Genomic DNA, 14,679 nt, shown 5'->3' with positions numbered 1-14,679 from the left:
ATGTTCAGGCCCCGATCACTCAAAATCTTTTTCACTCCATCTTTCCACCTCTAATTTGGTCTCCCACTTCTCCTCGTTCCCTCCACCTCTGACATATATATCCTATTGTTCAATCTTTCCTCACTCATTCTCTCCATGTGACCAAACCATTTCAAAACACCCTCTTCTGCTCTCTCAACCACACTCTTTTTATTACCACACATCTCTCTTACCCTATTATTACTTACTCGATCAAACCACCTCACACCACATATTGTCCTCAAACATCTCATTTCCAGCACATCCACCCTCCTGCGCACAACTCTATCCATAGCCCATACCTCGCAACCATACAACATTGTTGGAACCACTATTCCTTCAAACATACCCATTTTTGCTTTCCGAGATAATGTTCTCAACTTCCACACATTTTTCAAGGCTCCATTTGACAGCACGTCGACCCCGGTATACCACATCGTTCCAGTTCACTCTATTCCTTACACGCCTTTCACCCTCCTGCATGTTCAGGCCCCGATCACTCAAAATCTTTTTCACTCCATCTTTCCACCTCCAATTTGGTCTCCCACTTCTCCTCGTTCCCTCCACCTCTGACATATATATCCTCTTGGTCAATCTTTCCTCACTCATTCTCTCCATGTGACCAAACCATTTCAAAACACCCTCTTCTGCTCTCTCAACCACACTCTTTTTATTACCACACATCTCTCTTACCCTATTATTACTTACTCGATCAAACCACCTCACACCACACATTGTCCTCAAACATCTCATTTCCAGCACATCCACCCTCCTGCGCACAACTCTATCCATAGCCCACGCCTCGCAACCATACAACATTGTTGGAACCACTAGTCCTTCAAACATACCCATTTTTGCTTTCTGAGATAATGTTCTTGACTTCCACACATTCTTCAACGCTCCCAGAATCCCCCCCCCCCCCCCCCCCAATGATTCCCATCCGCTTACATGGTTCCATCCACTGCTAAATCCACTCCATATATCTAAAACACTTCACTTCCTCCAGTTTTTCTCCATTCAAACTTACCTCCCAACTGACTTGACCTTCAACCCTATTTTACCTAATAACCTTGATCTTATTCACATTTACTCTTAACTTTCTTTTTTCACACACACTTTACCAAACTCAGTCACCAGCTTCTGCAGTTTCTCACATGAATCAGCCACCAGCGCTGTATCATCAGCGAACAACTGACTCACTTTCCAAGCTCTCTCATCCACAACAGACTGCATACTTGCCCCTCTTTCCAAAACTCTTGCATTCACCCCCCAAAAACCCCATCCATAAACAAATTAAACAACCATGGAGACATCACACACCCCTGCCGCAAACCTACATTCACTGAGAACCAATCACTTTCCTCTCTTCCTACACGTACACATGCCTTACTTCCTTGATAAAAACTTTTCACTGCTTCTAACAACTTGCCTCCCACACCATATATTCTTAATACCTTCCACAGAGCACCTCTATCAACTCTATCATACGCCTTCTCCAGATCCATAAATACTACATACAAATCCATCTGCTTTTCTAAGTATTTCTCACATACATTCTTCAAAGTAAACACCTGATCCATACATCCTCTACCACTTCTGAAACCACACTGCTCTTCCCCAATCTGATGCTCTGTACATGCCTTCACCCTCTCAATCAATACCCTCCCATATAATTTACCAGGAATACTAAACAAACTTATACCTTTGTAATTTGAGCACTCACTCTTATCCCCTTTGCCTTTGTACAATGGCACTATGCAAGCATTCTGCCAATTCTCAGGTACCTCACCATGAGTCATACATACATTAAATAACCTTACCAACCAGTCAACAGTACAGTCAATCCCTTTTTTAATTAATTCCACTGCAATACCATCCTAACCTGCTGCCTTGCCGGCTTTCATCTTCCGCAAAGCTTTTATTACCTCTTTTCTGTTTACCAAATCATTTTCCCTAACCCTCTCACTTTGCACACCACCTCGACCAAAACACCCTATATCTGCCACTCTATCATCAAACACATTCAACAAACCTTCAAAATACTCACTCCATCTCCTTCTCACATCACCACTACTTGTTATCACCTCCCATTAGCCCCCTTCACTTTATTTATGTTCCAATAAACCCATTGTAAGTTTAAAATATAAAAAAAACATTTAAATTATTTAATACTGTATATCTAACCTACCAAACATCATAGCTTAGTCTAGCCTACCTTAAACCTTCTCAGATCACTTACATTTCTCATCCCAAATTATCCTATGTAGATCTTCCTTAAAAGCTTTGGCACCTTCAGTATCGGAAATTGCAACCTCACCTCTAATTTTTACACTTGAAAACCATGACACCTTTTGAAGCGTTGAAACCACCCATGACTTGCTGTAAATAAGTAGGTTCATCAGCACATCGTTTAAGCGTATTGTAAAGACTTCTTGCCTTAGCCTGGATTGTCAATAGGTTAAGTGGCATGTGCTCCTGTATCTGGTCCTCCATCCATGTTACAAGCAATTTTTTCGTATCATCAATTGGCCCAGCTCTCTTCTTCATGATAACATGGATTTAACCGCTGCTGAAGACTTCAATGCATCATTGTTTCATTTATTATCCTTCAAGATGGTCGAGCTCGTTGACTGCAAAAGTCCTAACTCACGTACGATGGCCATTACTGGCTTCCTGCCTTCATGCCAAACAATTATCTTTAATTACATCTCAAGAGTAACTGCCTTCCTTTTCTCAAGAGAGGCAGGAAACAAAGATGGGCATCTTGTAAACATGATGGGATGCAAATACACAAAACACAATAAAAAAATGCTGGCAACACAGTACACTGTTGAGTAACAGTTGCTTACACCCATGATCATGCAGCTGACTGGAAGATGCAGCTCGCTGCCGCTGCACAGCATCATGAGAGAGTATCAACCACATACTGCTAGCCCAGGAAAAGATCAGAATTCAAAATTCAAAGTACAGTTTCTATTGACTTTATTGCACCATCATAAAGTAAAAAAATCTGAAGTCAGGGAGCATCTGTATACTGTAAACTCTTGCTCGTTCTACCTAATTTTCTTATCTCCTTTCTTTTAATCCATTTGCCCTCACCTTTTCACCTTTACAATCTCCACTCCTTGCTATCTACTAATCCTTATTTTCAAGGATCTTCAGCTTTTCCTTCGAAAACCTCTTTATTTCCATGAGAAACTTTCTTAAATCTTCATTTCCTTTTTTGCACATTTACTTTGGCTCCAATTATTTTCTTGGTCTTTTAATAATCAGAGATTATTAAAAGACCAAGAAAATAGTTGGAGCAAAATTCGAAAGCTTGCTGCACTGAGTGTGAAAAAATGTGAACAAACTGTAACCCAATGATCTCCAAAGTGTGGGTGAGTTGCAATATGGTTGTTCGGTCCCTATGAATGACCATCAGCTGGCCTTACAGAAATCAGTGACTAAAGGAATAAAATAGTGTCCTGACTCACTGTAAGAAAGTGCTTTCACTGATGTTCTAGTGGTTCCATTAAAAGGTGAAAAATGAATTATAACATTCATCAATGCAAAGGCTATACTATGGGTCCACAAGATATCAGTTGAAACCACAAAAATGCAGTTGGTTATATCATCTCAGATTCGTTTTTATGCCTTAGCAAGGAAACATCATGAAGAGACAAATGACATTCACTTGCACACATCCACTTTCTAGCTGTCATATAATTTAAAGTAAGCGAGCCTATCATCCACACCCAAGCCCTACTGGATATTTCATGGTTTATCTTGAGTGCTTCATATGTCCAAGTTCAAACCCACTGACAGTACTTCACCATCTATATAACACAATGATCAAATTCAATCTAACTCTATGCCTGTCTCACTCTCCTGAGCATTAAGGCCCTAATATCTCAGTCTCTCTCATTCAATTCCTCCATCTCCTTGTTGGGCTTCCCATCTCCCTTTTGACACATAGTTTGTCTTCATCACTCTTTCTTCACTAATCCTCCCTGTATGTCCAAGCCATATCAGCTATCTATCTTCCTACTTATCTATCTCTGACACCAGTTCCCTTCAGGAACTTCCTCAAAGGGGGGTTGACGGCAAGAGTCTCTCCATAACTGTGAGCTCCAGAGATGGTTAATAGCATTTAGTGCCTCACCCTTAACTGGCCACTGGCAGAGGGTAATTCTGAGGTATAGAGTGCTGTTTTCAGAGGCTCCTACTAAGAGGGTAACTCTAAAGCAGTATTTTCAGAGGGCTTCTGCCTATAGGGCAATTCAAATATGGCGTTTTCAAAAGCTTTTGCCTAATGTTCCAACTGACTACTATTGCCTAATGTAACAACCTATGTGTTTCTGCCATATCAGCACACTTTAGGAATCAAGATATAAATTTAAATAAATCTATTGGGTTAATGATATTTTCAAAGAATTTCATTCTTCTGCCTACAGTATACTTCATCTAACCTTAGTATTCAGCAATTTTGAACAAGATTCTTCAAAAACAATAAGAAAATTCTGATTAAATAACTGATGATGTCCCCACCTGTGTTAGAAGCCCGAGGAAGTGCCTGCATTGAGCCTGTAGGTGTCATCATCAGCATCTGCCCAGCAGCTGCTCTAACTGTACCAAGGCCAGATGCAGAGGCGGCCATGGCAGGAAGCGAAGCAGCACCAGCAACATTACCAACTGCCTGGGGCCGGCCAACACCAGGTTGGGAGGTAGCTAAAATTCCCACTGTTCCAGTGGTGATCAGGTTCTGGTTGCCATTGGTGGTCGGAATCATCTGGTAAACAAAAGGGGCATGTAGGATTGACAGATCCATGATTTTGTTAAATATAAAAAAAAATGTTAAATAAAAAACAGAATGATGTTAAAACTAAAATACAAAGCTGTTCTAAAATATTAAATAATCAATGACAAAGGAAATATAAGTCAAATGAGAATAAATAAATATCTTGAATAAAAGTGGATCCACACAAAATCAAGTCAAAATCTTTATAAGCTACTACTGTTCGAAAAAACTGGCTAATTACCCAACTGAGGAAAATTCATGAAAAGTCAAAGAGAGAGATGGAAAATTCTCCCTTACTACAATGAGAAGAAGAGAAGAGTAAAACAGATGTATTCTTTATTTATTTATTTTGCTTTGTCACTGTCTCCTGCGTTAGCGAGGTAGCATAAGGAAACAGACGAAAGAATAGCCCAACCCACCCACATACACATGTATATACATTCACGTCCACACACGCAAATATATGTACCTATACATCTCAACGTATACATATATATATACACACACACATATACATAAATAAACATGTACATAATTCATACTGTCTGCCTTTATTCATCCCCATCGCCACCTCACCACACATGAAATAACAACCCCCTCCCCCCTAATGTGTGCGAGGTAGCACTAGGAAAAGACAACAAAGGCCACATTTGTTCACACTAAGTCTCTAGCTGTCATGTAATAATGCACCAAAACCACAGCTCCCTTTCCAAATCCAGGCCCCACACAACTTTCCATGGTTTACCCAAGACGCTTCACATGCCCTGCTTTAATCCATTGACAGCACGTCGACCCCAGTATACCACATCATTCCAGTTCACTCTATTCCTTGCACGCCTTTCACCCTCCTGCATGTTCAGGCCCCGATCACTCAGAATCTTTTTCACTCCATCTTTCCACCTCCAATTTGGTCTCCCACTTCTCCTCGTTCCCTCCACCACTGACACACATATCATCTTGGTCAATCTTACCTCACTCATTCTCTCCATGTGACCAAACCATTTCAAAACACCCTCCTCTGCTCTCTCAACCACACTCTTTTTATTACCAAACATCTCTCTTACACTATTATTACTTACTCGATCAAACCACCTCACACCACATATTGTCCTCAAACATCTCATTTCCAGCACATCCACCCTCCTCCGCACAACTCTATCCATAGCCCACACCTCACAACCATATAACATTGTTGGAACCACTATTCCTTCTAACATAACCATTTTTGCTTTCTGAGATAATGTTCTCACCTTCCACACATTCTTCAACGCTGCCAGAAGTTTCACCCCCTCCCCCACCCTATGATTCACTTCCGCTTCCATGGTTCCATCTGCTGCCAAATCCACTCCTAGATATCTAAAACACTTTACTTCCTCTAGTTTTTCTCCATTCAAACTTATATCCCAGTTGACTTTTCCATCAACCCTACTTTACCTAATAACCCTGATCTTATTCACATTTACTCTCAGCTTTCTTCTCTCACACACTTTACCAAACTCAGTCATCAGCTTTTGCAGTTTCTCACATGAATCAGCCACTAGCGCTGTATCATCAGCGAACAACAACTGACTCACTTCCCAAGCTCTCCCATCCACAACAGACTGCATACTTGCCCCTCTTTCCAAAACTCTTGCATTCACCTCCCTAACAGCCCCATCCATAAACAAATTAAACAACCATGGAGACATCACACACCCCTGTCGCAAACCAACATTCACTGAGAACCAATCACTTTCCTCTCTTCCTATACGTACACATGCCTTACATCCTCGATAAAAACTTTTCACTGCTTCTAACAACTTGCCTCCCACACCATATATTCTTAATACCTTCCACAGAGCATCTCTATCAACTCTATCATATGTCTTCTCCAGATCCATAAATGCTACATACAAATCCATTTGCTTTTCTAAGTATTTCTCACATACATTCTTCAAAGCAAACACCTGATCCACACATCCTCAACCACTTCTGAAACCACACTGCTCTTCCCCAATATGATGCTCTGTACATACCTTCACCCTCTCAATCAATACCCTCCCATATAATTTCACAGGAATATTCAGCAAACTTATACCTCTGTAATTTGAGCACTCACTTTTATCCCCTTTGCCTTTGTACAATGGCACTATGCAAGCATTCTGCCAATCCTCAGGCACCTCACCATGAGTCATATATACATTGAATAACCTTACCAACCAGTCAACAATACAGTCACCCCCTTTTTTAATAAATTCCACAGCAATACCACCCAAACCCTCTGCCTTGCCGGCTTTCATCTTCCGCAAAGCTTTTACTACCTCTTCTCAGTTTACCGAATCATTTTCCCTAACCCTCTCACTTAGCACCACCACCTCGACCAAAACACCCTATATCTGCCACTCTATCATCAAACACATTCAACAAACCTTCAAAATACTCACTCCATCTCCTTCTCACATCACCACTACTTGTTATCACCTCCCCATCAGCCCCCTTCACTGAAGTTCCCATTTGTTCCCTTGTCTTACGCACTTTATTTACCTCCTTCCAAAACATCTTTTTATTCTCCCTAAAATTTAATGATACTCTCTTACCCCAACTCTCATTTGCCCTCTTTTTCACCTTTTGCACCTTTCTCTTGACCTCCTGTCTCTTTCTTTTATACATATCCCACTCAATTGCATTTTTTCCCTGCAAAAATCGTCCAAATGCCTCTCTCTTCTCTTTCACTAATAATCTTACTTCTTCATCCCACCACTCACTACCCTTTCTAATCAACCCACCTCCCATGCTTCTCATGCCACAAGCATCTTTTGCGCAAGCCATCATTGCTTCCCTAAATACATCCCATTCCTCCCCCACTCCCCTTACATCCTTTGTTCTCACCTTTTTCCATTCTGTACTCAGTCTCTCCTGGTACTTCCTCACACAAGTTTCCTTCCCAAGCTCACTTACTCTCACCACTGTCTTCACCCCAACATTCTCTCTTCTTTTCTGAAAACCTCTACAAATCTTCACCTTTGTCTCTACAAGATAATGATCAGACATCCCTCCAGTTTCACCTCTCAGCACATTTACATCCAGAAGTCTCTCTCGCGCACCTATCAATTAACACTTAATCCAATAACGCTCTCTGGCCATCTCTCCTACTCACATATGTATATTTACGTATATCTCTTTTTTAAACCAGGTATTCCCCATCAACAGTCCTTTTTCAGCACATAAATCTACAAGCTCTTCACCATTTCCATTAACAACACTGAACACCCCATGTACACCAATTATTCCCTCAACTGCCACATTACTCATCTTTGCATTCAAATCACCCATCAATATAACCCGGTCTTGTGCATCAAAACTATGACACACTAACTCAGCTGCTCCCAAAACACTTGCCTCTCAGGATCTTTCTTCTCATGGCCAGGTGCATATGCACCAATAATCACCCATCTCTTTCCATCCACTTTCAGTTTTACCCATATCAATCTAGAGTTTACTTTCTTACACTCTATCACATACTCCCACCACTCCTGTTTCAGGAGTAGTGCTACTCCTTCCCTTGCTCTTGTCCTCTCACTAACCCCTGACTTTACTCCCAAGACATTCCCAAAACCAATTTGCCACTTTACCCTAGAGCTTCGTTTCACTTAAGAGCCAAAACGTCCGGGTTCCTTTCCTCAAACATAATACCTATCTCTCCTTTTTTCTCCTCTTGGTTACATCCACACACATTTAGGCACCCCAATCTGAGCCTTTGAGGAGGATGAGCACTCCTCGTGTGGCTCCTTCTTCTCTTTCTCCTGTTAGAAGTTAAAATAAAAGGAGGGGAGGGTTTCCAGCCCCCCGCTCCCGTCCCCTTCTACGAAACATGAGGAATGCGTGGGAAGTATTCTTTCTCCCCTATCCTCATATAGATTCATTCCCAAATATCTCTAACTGTCCATTTACCCTAATGCTATGCTTCAAATATAAGAAGATATTCAAACGATACTTTCGATGTCATTAAATGCCTGGACTGAATAATAAGTATGCGTGACCACAAAAAAGGTTTACCTTTTCAAGGATTTGTAACAAAGGAAACAAAAGCAGAAAATCTGGGTAGCAGGCACAAGGCAAACATTTGTAGAGGTTTTCAAAAAAGAGGAGAGAATGTTGGGGTGAAAAGAGTGGTGAGAGTAAGTGAGCTTGGGAAGGAGACTTGTGTGAGGAAGTACCAGGAGAGACGGAGTACAGAATGGAAAAAGGTGAGAACAAAGGACGTAAGGGGAGTAGGGGATGAATGGGATGTATTTAGGGAAGCAGTGATGGCTTGTGCAAAAGATGCTTGTGGCATGAGAAGCATGGGAGGTGGGCAGATTAGAAAGGGTAGTGAATGTTGGGATGAAGAAGTAAGATTATTAGTGAGAGAGAAGAGAAAGGCATTTGGAGGATTTTTGCAGGGAAATAATGCAAATGACTGGGAGATGTATAAAAGAAAGAGACAGGAGGTCAAGAGAAAGGTGCAAGAGGCAAAAAAAGAGGGCAAATGAGAGTTGGGGTGAGAGAGTACACATTATATTTTAAGGAGAATAAAAAGATGTTTTGGAGGGAGGTAAATAAAGTGCATAAGGCAAGGGAACAAATGAGAACATCAGTGAAGGGGGCTAATGAGGAGGTGATAACAAGTAGTGGTGATGTGAGGAGATGGAGTGAGTATTTTGAAGGTTTGTTGAATGTGTTTGATGATAGAGTGGCAGATATATGGAGTTTTGGTCAATGGTGTGCAAAGTGAGAGGGTTAGGGAAAATGATTTGGTAAACAGAGAAGAGGTAGTAAAAGCTTTGTGGAAGATGAAGGCCAGCAAGGCATCGGGTTTGGATGGTATTGCATTGGAATTTATAAAAAAAAAAAAAGGGGGGGGGGGGGTAATTGTGTTGTTGACTGGTTGGTAAGGTTATTTAATGCATGTTTGACTCATGGTGAGGTGCCCGAGGATTGGCGGAATAGTGCTTGCATAGTGCCACTGTACAAAGGCAAAGAGGATAAAGGTGAGTGCTCAAATTACAGAGGTATAAGTTTGTTGAGTATTCCTGGGATATTATATGGGATGGTATTGATTGAGAGGGGGAAGGAATGTACAAAGCATCAGATTGGGGAAGAGCTGTGTGGTTTCAGAAGTGGTAGAGGATGTGCGGATCAGGTGTTTGCTTTGAAGAATGTATGTGAGAAATACTTAAAAAGCAAATGGATTTGTATGTAGCATTTATGGATCTGGAGAAGACATATGATAGAGTCGATAGAGATGCTCTGTGGAAGGTATTAAGAATATATGGTGTGGGAGGTAAGTTGTTAGAAGCAGTGAAAAGTTTTTTTCAAGGATGTAAGGCATGTGTACGAGTAGGAAAGTGATTGGTTCTCAGTGAATGTTGGTTTACGGCAGGGGTGTGCGATGTCTCCATGGTTGTTTAATTTGTGAGAAACTGCAGGAGCTAGTGACTGAGTTTGGTAAAGTGTGTGAAAGAAGAAAGCTGAGAGTGAATGTGAATAAGAGCAAGGCTATTAGGTCATCACGTGTCATAGAAGGCAACTAAAGAGGACGGAAGCGGGGGGGCTGCAAATCCTCCCCTCCTTTTATTTTAACTTTCTAACAGGGGAAACTGAAGGAGTTACGCGGGGAGTGCTCATCCTCCTCAATGGCTCAGATTGGGGTGTCTTAATGTGTGTGGATGTAACCAAGAGGAGAAAAAAGGAGATAGGTAGTATGTTTGAGGAAATCAATGGGAATCAATGGGAACTTCAGTGAAGGGGCAAATGGGGAGGTGATATCAAGTAGTGGTGATGTGAAAAGGAGCTGGAGTGAGTATTTTGAAGGTTTGTTGAATATGTTTGATGATAGAGTGGCAGATATAGGGTGTTTTGGTCAATGTGGTGTGCAAAGTGAGAGGGTTAGGGAAAATGATTTGGTAAACAGAGAAGAGGTAGTAAAAGGTTTGCGGAAGATGAAAGCCGGCAAGGTTATTCCATGTATGCATGACTCATGGTGAGGTGCCTGAGGCTTGGCAGAATGCTTGCATAGTGCCACTGTACAAAGGCAAAGGGGATGAAAGTGAGTGTTCAAATTACAGAGGTATAAGTTTGTCGAGTATTCCTGGAAAATGATATGGGAGGGTATTGATTGAGAGGGTGAAGGCTGGTACAGAGCATCAGATGGGGGAAGAGAAGTGTGGTTTCAGAAGTGGTAGAGGATGTGTGAATCAGGTGTTTGCTTTGAAGAATATATGTGAGAAATACTTAGAAAAGCAAATGGATTTATATGTAGTATTTATGGATCTGGAGAAGGCATATGATAGAGGTGATAGAGATGCTCTGTGGAAGGTATTAAGAATATATGGTGTGGGAGGCAAGTTGTTAGAAGCAGTGAAAAGTTTTTATCGGGGATGTAAAGCATGTGTACGTGTAGGAAAAGAGGAAAGTGATTGGTTCTCTGTGAATGTAAGTTTGCGGCAGGGATGTGTGATGTCTCCATGGTTGTTTAATTTGTTTATGGATGGGGTTGTTAGGGAGGTAAATGCAAGAGTTTTGGAAAAAGGGGTAAGTATGCAGTCTTGTGGATGAGAGAGCTTGGGAAATCAGTTGTTCGCTGATGATAAAGTGCTGGTGGCTGATTCATGTGAGAAACTGCAGAAGCTGGTGACTGAGTTTGGTAAAGCATGTGAAAGAAGAAAGCTGAGAATAAATATGAATAAGAACAAGGTTATTAGGTACAGTAGGGTTGAGGGACAAGTCAATTGGAAGGTAAGTTTGAATGGAGAAAAACTGGAGGAAGTGAAGTGCTTTAGATATCTGGGAGTGGATTTGGCAGCGGATGGAACCGTGGAAGTGGAAGTGAATCATAGGGTGGGGGAGGGGGCAAAAGTTCTGGCAGCGTTGAAGAATGTGTGGAAGTTGAGAACATTATCTTGGAAATCAAAAAAGGGTATGTTTGAAGGAACAGTGGTTCCAACAATGTTATATGGTTGCAAGGCATGGGCTATAGATAGAGTTGTGAGGAGGAGGGTGGATGTGCTGGAAATGAGATGTTTGAGGACAATATGTGGTGTGAGGTGGTTTGATCGAGTAAGTAATAATAGGGTAAGAGAAATGTGTGGTAATAAAAAGAGTGTGATTGTGAGAACCGAAGAGGGTGTTTTGAAATGGTTTGGTCACATGGAGAGAATGAGTGAGGAAAGATTGACAAAGAGGATATATGTGTCAGAGGTGGAGGAAACGAGGAGAAGTGGGAGACCAAACTGGAGGTGGAAAGATGGAGTGAAAAAGATTTTGAATGATCGGGGCCTGAACATGCAGGAAGGTGAAAGGCATGCAAGGAACAGAGTGAATAGGAACGATGTAGTATACGGGGGTCGACGTGCTGTCAATGGATTGAACCACGACATGTGAAACATCTGGGGTAAACCATGGAAAGTTCTGTGGGGCTTGGATGTGGAAAGGGAGCTGTGGTTTCGGTGCATTATTACATGACAGCTAGAGACTGAGTGTGAACGAATGTGGCCTTATTGTTTTTTCCTAGCGCTACCTTGCACACGAGGGGGGAGGGGGTTTTTACTTCATGTGTGGCGGGGTGGCGATGGGAATGAATAAAGGCAGACAGTATGAATTATGTACATGTGTATATATGTATATGTGTGTATATATATGTATACGTTGAGATGTATAGGTATGTATATTGGCGTGTGTGAACATGTATATATATGCATGTGTATGTGGGTGGGTTAGGCCATTCTTTCGTCTGTTTCCTTGCGCTACCTCGCTAACGCAGGAGACAGCGACAAAGGAAAATAAATAAATAATAGGGTTGAGGGACAAGTCAATTAGGAGGTAAGTTTGAATGGAGAAAAACTGAAGGAAGTGAAGTGTTTTAGATATCTGGGAGTGGTTTTGGCAGCGGATGGAACCATGGAAGCAGAAGCGAGTCATAGGTTGGGGGAGGGGGCGAAAGTTCTGGGAGTGTTGAAAAAATGTGTAGAAGGCGAGATAGTTATCTCGGAAAGCAGAACTGGGTATCTTTGAAGGAATATTGGTTCCAACAATGTTATATGGTTGCGAGGCATGGGGTATAGATAGAGTTGTGCAGAGGACAGTGGATGTGCTGGAAATGAGATGTTTGAGGACAATGTGTGGTGTGAGGCGGTTTGATCGAGTAAGTAATAATAGGGTACGAGAAATGTGTGGTAATAAAAAGAGTGTGGTTGAGAGAGCAGAATAGGGTGTTTTGAAATGGTTTGGTCACATGGATAGAATGAGTGAGGAAAGATTGCCAAGAGGATATATGTGTCAGAGGTGGAGGGAACAAGTGGGAGACCAAATTGGAGGTGGAGAGATGGAGTGAAAAAGATTTTGAGTGATTGGGGCCTAAACATGCAGCACATCGACTCTGATACACCACGTCGTTCCAGTTCACTCTATTCCTTGCACGCCTTTCACCCTCCTGCATGTTGAGGCCACGATCACTCAAAATCTTTTTCACTCCATCTTTCCACCTCCAATTTGGCCTCCCACTTCTCCTCGTTCCCTCCACCTCTGACACATATATCCTCGTTGTCAATCTTTCCTCACTCATTCTCTCCATGTGACCAAACCATTTCAAAACACCCTCTTCTGCTCTCTCAACCAAACTCTTTTTATTACCACAAATTTCTCTTGCCACTATTCCCATTGGCATGCATGATGCCTTTGTTAATCTGTAAGGAAGATGTTAGAGAATTAACAGTATATCATAAAAAAATACACAATTATACATACATAACTGTAATACCAATATTTGTAGCTAGAGTTCTAAGTTATGATAATCTGAATATAAATGTTAAAGCATTCCTTGTAATTCAGCTCCTGTTTAGTGTAGCAAAGTAAGTAAATACTTCCACAGTGTTCATATTTCACATGCATTTATGTTTCGTCAGTCAGACTTTCTTCCCATCCCCTAATCACTAATTTACCTCAAGTATGAAGAGTCATTAATCATGCGACTGTTATCAGGTGTTGACATACCCTCAGACCATAATAAAATGATTAATGAACCCATTCACCTCTTGTAAAGTCAATTACACCTATTCTATGGTGAAATGTGCTGTGAATTCTATGATCATCACACAAATCATTCCAAAATCATTTCTTCTTCCAATCTAATGACCTTTAACAATCATATTCCTTACAACTTCAATCTTTATCTGACATATTTGAAACGCTTAAACAAAATAGGTTACCTGCTCTAAATCTCATTATCCTGTCAGTGTTTGCTTTGATACCCAGAAAATTTATCTTTACACAGGAATGCTAGTGCAAGTAATCCTCCTGATAAGCTTCTCACACATTCAACATTTGCCTTCTTTCAGTCTACTAAGTCTTACATAATACCTTTACATTTCTTCACTGCAATTCTTGCTCTCCTCCAGGGAATCCTTGCTAAATGTTTCTCCAAATTCTTGAAATTCAATGCAAATTGAAAAAGATTTCTACACTAAAAACAGTGTTACAATGGGGCTGCCCTTCTTTAATTCATTCTGTAGGTAAGGTAGCAGAAGAGAAAGTCTACTCTCAAGGAACTGGACAACCTACCCTTTGAAAAGTTAGTGGGGTTATGACTGAGAAGCCCTGTTCTGCAAAATCATTCTCCATAAAAGGTGTACAGTTAAACTTGATACATCTCATGTCAATAAGAAAAGAATTGAAGATTATAAATATATCCTTGGTGTCCTTTTGCAGTCATCCACGGGATAAATTTAATATTCAACCTAACTTATAATTTCAACTAACAAAAAGCATTACCTGCATTACATAACTAAGAATCCATTATCTTAATCAAGACAAGACAATGTTCCTCTGCACAGCAGCATGATTATGGCCCAAGCCAAAGTACAGCT

At 41.1% G+C, this 14,679-nt stretch overlaps 1 protein-coding gene across 1 annotated transcript in view; it reads right to left on the bottom strand.

The window, feature by feature from the left end:
* Positions 1-14,679, bottom strand: part of LOC139748290 (uncharacterized) — a 165,844-nt gene that overhangs the window by 55,127 nt on the left and 96,038 nt on the right. Inside the window, exons 6-7 of the mRNA XM_071661277.1 lie at positions 13,448-13,500; positions 4,549-4,865 (exon numbers count right to left, since the gene is read on the bottom strand). Of these exons, the coding sequence (XP_071517378.1) occupies positions 4,549-4,865; positions 13,448-13,500 (370 nt within the window). The remainder of the gene's footprint in view (positions 1-4,548; positions 4,866-13,447; positions 13,501-14,679) is intronic.

Source organism: Panulirus ornatus, chromosome 73, assembly GCF_036320965.1.
Source record: "Panulirus ornatus isolate Po-2019 chromosome 73, ASM3632096v1, whole genome shotgun sequence".
Taxonomy (NCBI): domain Eukaryota; kingdom Metazoa; phylum Arthropoda; class Malacostraca; order Decapoda; family Palinuridae; genus Panulirus; species Panulirus ornatus.
Note: the sequence above shows the minus strand (reverse complement) of the source record. Positions and strands in the feature narration are given on the sequence as shown.